Genomic DNA, 8,943 nt, shown 5'->3' with positions numbered 1-8,943 from the left:
AAATTGTTGGATACAGACTTGAGATTACATGAGAATTTCATGCGATAGTAAAGTTTCCGCCATCCTTCCTTCTCAGCTGTCTGTCTGTAAACATTTTTTTCAAAATGCTACTCCTCCTACAGTTTTGGTTAGATTTCATTATAACTTGGCCCACAAGTAGAATACACCAAGATACGGGGGTACATAATTCAGTATATCAGTTTTCCTACAGTTTTAGTCTTATTTTAATAAATCTTGCCAAGAAAAAGACTAAACCAGTGATCATTTTTAAAATTTATTACTGTTGCAAGTTTCAAGTTCAAAAGTTCCACTTCTCTTCCTTCATTATAAGTTTAACCAGTTGATTTACAGTCTCATCAGAGACTTCTAAAATGATGATGTTTGCAAAAGTCAGAAACTTTGTCAGAAACAGATTCCAGGACTAGTATATCTATGAAAGTAAATGTGGATAATAGTCATTCAACTGAATTCCCATAATTCCATTGTGACCATCCCTCATGTACAGGTACAGTCCTCCACTCCCTCCCTCAGGGTCTCCTGGGAGGTGGGCGTGGCAGAAGGATCTGGGTCCGGGGCCCAGACATGGGAGTACCCCCAGGAGTCTACCATCAAAGCTGTAGTGACAGAGGTGTTCTATATAGGCCTCAGACTGGGCATTGTGCTGGGTGAAGGTCACGAGAAATCCCACTATAAGATAATGTAACTAATATGATGTCAACATTTCATTTGAAGAACAATTCACCTTTTAAAATTTCAAACTTGTTTTTGATATATAAATTCCACACTAAACAGATATCCCGGTTCAGTTGTTCTGAAAAGCACATGGTTCAATTCCTTGTACTATGTTCTATCCAAAAGTACTATAAGACTCTCAAGTGTTTAGTTCGGACTTAAGACATCAGGAATGTCATAGTGTCATTAGCAAGTGAAATCTGGATGAGGTCAAAATTTTACTTGTTCATTGGATTAATCAATCCATTTACATGAGCATTTTATATGAGCAATGTTGTGATAGTAATTGTAGTACCAAGCTCAGGACTAATGAGATGCAAAGGAAATGGACCATAACAGAGTACTGACCCGACGTACTGATGAAGTAGGCCTCCACTGGATAACCTGCCAGGGTCAAGGTCAGGAAAACAGTGACCTCTGTGCACCTAGCAAAGATAAAAATTAGTTAAGGAATATTTTTGTCTTCAATGAAATTTTGAAGGGTGTTTCTGCTCCAGTGGTGGTGATGCTGTTTAATTAGTAATTAGAACAAAAAAATACAAAATGTAGATCAATATAATATTTCAAAAGATTGAAACAAATTTCATAAGCTGCCTACTTTGAGATATCAGAGGGTACTTCCAGACACACTAAGGTTCTGTCTAAGGCTGCTATACACCACAGGTAAGTGCCACCGTCCCTGGTGACTGTCTGTGTAGATAACACCTGGACAGTTTTAAAGCTCTGCTCTATCTCCTGTCTGCTTTCTCCTATCTTCAGCTTCAAGTCACTACAAAAATATAAAAGATCTGAACATTGTTACAAGAATACTGTATACCAGGTTATTTTCGCCCCTTGTTATTTTCGCCCTTTCATACTTGCAAACAATTTAGCCCTGTTTTAATTTCGCCCAGTCATAGTTTTGTTTAAGAAATTATATTGTATTCTTTGAATTTGCCCCGTTTTAAATTCACCCAAATAAATATGGGGGTGAAAAGGGTGAAAATAAAATGGGGGCAAAAATATCCTGGTCTACAGTATATACTGTAAACCAACTTTTATTCGCGACGACTTTATTCCGCGATTAACCAGGGGTAAACTAGTTCGCGACGATTAATTTTCGCGATAACGCCTATTTAGGTTCTCTTGTTCATAGACACATAGACTATAATGACCGGTTCGCGGCAAGAAATATTCATGATGACGAGGCTCTCGCGAACTTCACGAAAATTTTCGCATGCTAATAAAAGTTGGTTTACAGTAACTAGAGGTACTGTGAGTAAATAAAATGATATCCTGTCACATTTTTTTTTAAAGTTTGTACTCTCGGGTTAAGAAAACCCCTTGTTTGAACTTCCAATAATTCTCCATTAATACAAATTTATAGCCCTCAGAGAAGATTGCAAGGACACATGGAAGCAAGACAGACAGATGGACAAAGTGATTCCTAAATACAGCCCTAAACTTTGTTTGCAGAAAGAATTGGAATAAAAAAAACCCTAAAAAACATTACAAGTCAACTATACATTTGACATTTTTATTTGTCTTGAGTAAAATCTTCAACAACTAAACTTTGTATCTTTCTAAATGTCAAAAAGTGTATAATGTCTTGAAAATCCACACTGAACTTTGACAAAGGGATCATAACCTAAAGGCATAAGCAATATTGTATTTACCTTTGACAGGATTTTGTGATATTAATGTTGAGAATTCGGAGCTGATGAGCTGCCACAAACTGAGTCTTCTTGTCCATTAGAACAATAAAAATGTCCCCAAAGGCTGCTACTGAGGTGGCCTCCTTTATGTCAGGACTGTAGAATTCTTCTCCATCCCTCCAGCACCACAGTCTGCAAGGTCAAATAAATTCTATAAAGTGCATACATAAAATAATCATCAGTATCATGCTAAGCAAATCATATGAGTTGTAGCCCTCTCCTAGATAGAATGTTCTATCATTAAAATGATAAATGTTTTAAGGACCTTGAACTTGCTGAATTGATCTTGGGTCAAGATAAATATAAACAATTACTGCATAAAGGGAAATTTTCGCCCCTGTTTTAAATTTGCCCCTTTCGCTCCTTGTCGAAAGTGGGTGAATTTAAAACCGGGCGAATTCAAAGTAAACAGTATAATATCTAAAACAAAAATCTTTCTGGGCATATTTAAAACGAGGCAAACTTGTTTCAAATGTGAAAGGGCGAAAATAACATGGGGTGAAAATAAGCCTGTATACAGTACGTCATATGCAATCTTTGTATGAGATATGAACTTCAAATGTTCCTCCATTATAGGATGCAGGAACACCAGACATTCATTATATTTTTTTTTCTATCAATGGCCTTGAACTTGCCAGAATGGCCTTAAAGGTCAAGATTATGGCAAAACTCAATTGATAAACAATATAGTTTAAAGTATGAGCTTCAAATGCTTTTACATTACACAGTTATAGCCTAGCATGACAAACAAATAGGACATGGTGATGCCTATATATCAACCCCCCCCCTTCCCTCAAATCCAGTGTGAATTGACTTTCCTGCTATTAGAGGAGTTCATAAACAATTCTGATTTTTACCTTTTCTCCTGGCTGATAGCTATAAGTTGGTCTTTTATTATCAGTGGGTAAACTTGTTTCTTGTAAATGCTCCTTTGTAGTAGAACTCCATGTCCAATGGTATCATTTTGATGTACAGTTTCAATCATTGAACCATCTTGATCATATATTTCAATTAACCTAAAATTATAATGTGTAATAGATCATGGGAACTTAATCAGTGCAGAGGCTGGTTTATCTTTTCTCCAAAATTCAATGCTTTTAAATGAAATGAATATTTTAAAGCAGTAAATCATAAGATTTTTGCTTAAGTTTATATGTTTGAGATATTGATATTCGAGATATCAAAGTTCAACTGAAAACTTCCTAAATGAAAAATATGTTCCCTTACCTGTGTGAACAATAGAAGTGAATGATGTCTGCATTGTTGATTCTGTATCCCTGATACAACTGACATGGCCGTATATTGTAAGGGTTCTCTTGACTTTCATTGTAGTGTATGAATTCTCGAGACCATTTCCCTTTGTAATAGATCTTCATTTCCAAAAACTTCTCAGCTGAAGAACAGTTTGCTATCTGAAGCAGTAAAAAAGGTACATTATACCCATGAAAGTAATTATTCATCTGTTTCAAAGATTACTTTTATAATTTATCTCAAAAAATTTTTATGCATAGAGGAGCTATCCTAGGTGATGAGAAGAAAATAACAATTGCAATAATATTTGCCAAAATTGAATCCTGGTTAAAATTTCTGCTTATACACTACTGTAAAATCACACATTTTCGTGGGGTAAAATTTTCGAGGTTTGATTAAAATCTCTTATGCCCTGTTCACACGACGAGTTTAATTCGCAGTAAATTAATGCGAAGTAAACTAATGCGAATCAAATTTATGCGAATTAAATTGCGTTCACACGACAGCTAATGTGAAGTAAACTTATGCGAATTAAAAATTTTCTTCTACAGTCAGGCGTCAGTAAGTCTATTATGACGTCATTTGTAAACACGTCATGTATGCAGAGCCATCCTTTGATACATCATGTAGTGGCTACAGGTATTCAATCATTTTCGTGATTAACATACTTTCCCTCAATTTTTGAACCAAATATAGCACAAATACCTATATATAAACACCAACATGTGTCCTGTGACTTAATTCTGGCCTTACGCATGCGTCAAAATTTAATTCGAATTAGCTTCGCTTAGCGTTCAGACGGAGCTAATGCGAAGTAATTTAATGCGCAGTAAACTAATTCGAATTAAACTAATTCGCATTAAATTCTCCGTGTGAACGCTAAGCGAAGCTAATTCGCAGTAACTTTACGTTTAATTCAAATTAAACTCTCCGTGTGAACAGGGCATTAGTTTGTGGGGATTTGAATTCGTGGGTCTCTTCATACCTTGAAAACAATGAAAATTAAACCTCCACGAAAATTTGTGACTTCACAGTATTTATGGGAAAAAAAGATAAACAAGAGAATTTTGAGCACACTTTTATACTATGTCAATTCAGCAATAACAAACTCACCACAAGAAAGTGTGATGTTATATATGGATCAATATGGTCAAATATCATGGCTACTGCCTTCCCAAACATGAGAGGTTCTGTCACCAGTTTAAATGCATGCCTTGTCCCCGTCACTTTCATCTTTTTTTCCTTCTTTTTCTTTCCTTTGTCTTTATTTGATGATTTTTTGGAATATCTAGAAGCTTCATTTTTCACACAACTAGCAATAGACTGAAAGAAATTACACCCATTTGTGAAATACTGATGCTCCTGGAGGTAACTCGCTGTGAAGGTTAAAGTTTATCCAATGACCCGCAGCTGCCTGGGGTCAAGTGATTGAAAAATATTGGTTTATAAAGAAAAGCCTTGTCACAAGGAATAAACCAGTGAAATATAAAAGCCCTAGCACCAACTATTACGGCCAAAATTAAAGTTTTTCAAAGGCAGGTTCAACTTCAAGGTCAAGATTTCAGAGGATAAAAATTGGTGATTTAACTTGGGAGTAAACATGTCAGTGGAGAGAATATTTTCATTATCTGATCATTTGATAATCAAATGTAGATGATTATATCCAGGGGTAAAAAATACTGAACACTTGTGAACTGTACAGCTCTAAATCAAGAATTTCTTTCAAAAAATCATTATGAATGAAAGAAAAAGTGAGCTAGCTCACATACCCCACGCTCCCCCATAACTTGACGGTGAAACACATAATGAAAGGCACAGTGCACTTTAAATACATAGTATAGATGAAAAAGGGCAATAATTGCAAAAAATCTTCTCATCAAAATGTCTTGCATATGAGGACATTTAAATGTGGAATGAAGTTTCTAGATAAATAATGGAATAAAAATTTCTTGACTATACAAATCCACACATTAATTTGAAGTGGGGGGGGGGGGGGTGAGAAATTTTCTTGAATAATAGTCAAAACTCTTTGGGATAAAATAATGGAATATGTTCTAAATATCAGCATAGGTTGACGAAACTATGTACAACAGTTTAAGAGGAGTGGTGCTGACAAACTGTTCATCTCTATATTTAAAATATGGCCAAAAAGTCTAAGTTGGAAAGTGTGGAAATTCCCAGAAAAATAAAGGAATCGAAATTTCCTGGTAATATGCACATCTACATATTGTGTCCTAAATATCTGCAAAGTTTAACGAAATGCTATGCAGCAGTTTATGAGGAGTTGCACTGACAAACTGTTCATCTCTATATTCAAGGTATGGCCAAATGCCTAAGTTAAAAGTGCGGAAATTCCCAGAAAAAATAATGGAATCGGAATTTCCTGGTAATATGCATATCTACACATTGTGTTCTAAATACCTGCAAAGTTTGACGAAATTCTGTGCAGCGGTTTATGAGGAGATGCGCTGACAAACTGTTGATCTCTATATTCAAGGTATGGCCAAATGCCTAAGTTAAAAGTGCGGACATTCCCGGAAAAAATAAAGGAATCGGAATTTCCTGGTAATATGCACATCTACACATTGTGTCCTAAATATGTGCAAAGTTTGACGAAATTCTGTGCAGCGGTTTATGAGGAGTTGCGCTGACAAACTGTTCATCTCTATATTCAAGGTATGGCCAAATGCCTAAGTTAAAAGTGCGGAAATTCCCGGAAAAAATAATGGAATCGGAATTTCCTGGTAATATGCACATCTACACATTGTGTCCTAAATACCTGCAAAGTCTGACGAAATTCTGTGCAGCGGTTTATGAAGAGTTGCGCTGACAAACTGTTCATCTCTATATTCAAGGTATGGCCAAATGCCTAAGTTAAAAGTGCAGAAATTCCCGGAAAAAATACAGGAATCGGAATTTCCTGGTAATATGCACATCTACACATAGTGTCCTAAATACCTGCAAAGTTTGACGAAATTCTGTGCAGCGGTTTATGAGGAGTTGCGCTGACAAACTGTTCATCTCTATATTCAAGGTATGGCCAAATGCCTAAGTTAAAAGTGCGGAAATTCCCGGAAAAAATAATGGAATCGGAATTTCCTGGTAATATGCATATCTACACATTGTGTCCTAAATACCTGCAAAGTTTGACGAAATTCTGTGCAGCGGTTTATGAGGAGTTGCGCTGACAAACTGTTCATCTCTATATTCAAGGTATGGCCAAATGCCTAAGTTAAAAGTGCGGAAATTCCCGGAAAAAATAATGGAATCGGAATTTCCTGGTAATATGCATATCTACACATTGTGTTCTAAATACCTGCAAAGTTTGACGAAATTCTGTGCAGCGGTTTATGAGGAGTTGTGCTGACAAACTGTTCATCTCTATATTCAAGGTATGGCCAAATGCCTAAGTTAAAAGTGCGGAAATTCCCGGAAAAAATAAAGGAATCGGAATTTCCTGGTAATATGCACATCTACACATTGTGTCCTAAATACCTGCAAAGTTTGACGAAATTCTGTGCAGCGGTTTATGAGGAGTTGCGCTGACAATAAAAGAGGACTGACTGACTGACTGACTGACTGACTGACGGACTGACTGACTGACGGACCAGTCAAAAACATTATACCTCCCGCAACTAGTTGCGTGGGGTATAAAAAGGACTCGAGAAGAGAAAGCTACCTCCTACAAACAAATCTTTCAAACCATTTTCTTCATTTAATCTCATATGAAGAAACCCTTAATACATATATTAATATGTAGTGCCTAAAATATTGCATTGATATGACTACAGTATACAGTTACTTGGTTACAGTGAACACATTTATAATGAACTAATGCTTACAGTGACATCATTTTCATTCCCCGTTAATTTTTTTTTTTGCATCCTTAACTTGATGGATATGACAAACTACGCTTATAACAAAACAAGCACGTCCATCCCTGGCATTATATACATGTTTTACTGTATTAACAATCAGAACTTAGCTTACACGTGCTTCCATTGTACATCCTGTATTGTGTACAGCCCGCAAAATATCTAGAGCCATCTGTTGTTGAGATTCTTCTGTAAAATGTATCACATGTTTCAACTCCTCTTCCTCTCTCTATTGAAAAAAAAACTTAATGTTAGTAATGATTTTTATAAAGCGGCATACATTCATATAGATATGGGTTAAGAGATATTGTGTAGTTAATGAACTACATTTACACCCACTAAAGACTGTGTTGAGAAATGGCAATGGTCAAAACTTTTTCAATGCCCTCCATCAATGTAATGTACAGTCAAACCTCTTTATCTCAAACTTAAAGGGACTGAGAAAAAACTAAACAATGGTCTGAGATATTAGATATTGAGGGTAAAATGCTCAAAAATAATATCCATGGTACCGTATTAGAGATACCCAATGTTTGACATAACAAAAGTTCAACTATGTATATTAATACAACCATGTAATACACTTTACTGCATTTATTGTTTAAATAATTGAAGCGGAAATTTTTTCCTATATCATCATCTTTATTTAGTTCTGCAATTTCTGCATTCAATTTGAACTGCAATACCCAAGAATGCAAGATCTGCCACATTCAGCAAACATTTTAGGTCTGAAGAATTTTTCATTGTTGCCCAGAAAAAAATATTTTACCTGATAGATTATGTCTGCGAATTTGTGAGGTATAATATTAATACATTTTTATATCTCGTAACCAGCCTCTATAACCAGGCAGAGCGCATGCGCGCAACAAATTTACATCGAGTTCGGAAAACAGCAGAGAGGAAATTCGAAATAAATAACGAAAACTTAGTAGTGCTATTCTCAGATGCAGAAATTTACGCATAATTCAATAAATTTTTATTTAAAAAGCCAAAGAATTAATAAGTCGACATTGCAATTAGTTGTTATTTGTTTATTTAATCTTTTATTCATTCATTTATAATTTATTTATCTATTTATCTAAATTTATTTATTTATTTATTTATTTATTTATTTATATATTTATTTATTTATTTATTTATTTATTTATTTATTTATTATTTTTAATTGTAATAATTATTAATAAACTAAGTAAATTATTTATTCATTCGGAAATTTATTTGTCTGTTTATTTATGAATACATTCTTTTCTTCATTAATTAATTATTCTAATGAGTAATAAATTCTTCTATTTATTTATTTATTTTTCATTTATTTGTTTTATTTAAATAATAAATTTATAGATTAATTTATTATTAATGTTTTAATTCATTCATATTTTAATTTGTTTGTT

At 34.5% G+C, this 8,943-nt stretch overlaps 1 protein-coding gene across 1 annotated transcript; it reads right to left on the bottom strand.

Annotated features, from left to right (window-relative positions):
* Window positions 1-258: 258 nt before the first annotated feature.
* Window positions 259-8,341, bottom strand: LOC134267899 (uncharacterized). The gene is made up of 9 exons (XM_062750105.1): window positions 8,322-8,341; window positions 7,668-7,781; window positions 4,791-5,000; window positions 3,654-3,838; window positions 3,284-3,442; window positions 2,388-2,558; window positions 1,331-1,501; window positions 1,081-1,157; window positions 259-687 (listed from the first exon to the last, which is right to left on the bottom strand). Exons 2-9 carry the CDS (start codon window positions 7,722-7,724, stop codon window positions 431-433), a joined length of 1,287 nt encoding a protein of 428 aa, XP_062606089.1. The 5' UTR covers window positions 7,725-7,781; window positions 8,322-8,341; the 3' UTR covers window positions 259-430.
* Between the last annotated feature and the right edge of the window lie 602 nt (window positions 8,342-8,943).

Source organism: Saccostrea cucullata, unplaced genomic scaffold (genome assembly GCF_032062105.1).
Source record: "Saccostrea cucullata isolate Sc308-1 unplaced genomic scaffold, CSIRO_AGI_Scuc_v1 ctg15001, whole genome shotgun sequence".
Taxonomy (NCBI): domain Eukaryota; kingdom Metazoa; phylum Mollusca; class Bivalvia; order Ostreida; family Ostreidae; genus Saccostrea; species Saccostrea cuccullata.
The sequence above is the reverse complement of the archived record's forward strand: the minus strand, read 5'-3'. Positions and strand labels throughout refer to the sequence as shown.

Coding starts and splice junctions, on each gene's coding strand:
- LOC134267899 (XM_062750105.1), bottom strand. CDS start 7,724: ATGGCTCTAGATATTTTGCGGGCTGTACACAATACAGGATGTACAATG. Junction 2,559..3,283: donor GCTATCAGCCAGGAGAAAAG/GTAAAAATCAGA, acceptor TTGACCTTGCAG/ACTGTGGTGCTGGAGGGATG. Junction 1,502..2,387: donor ATCACAAAATCCTGTCAAAG/GTAAATACAATA, acceptor ATATTTTTGTAG/TGACTTGAAGCTGAAGATAG.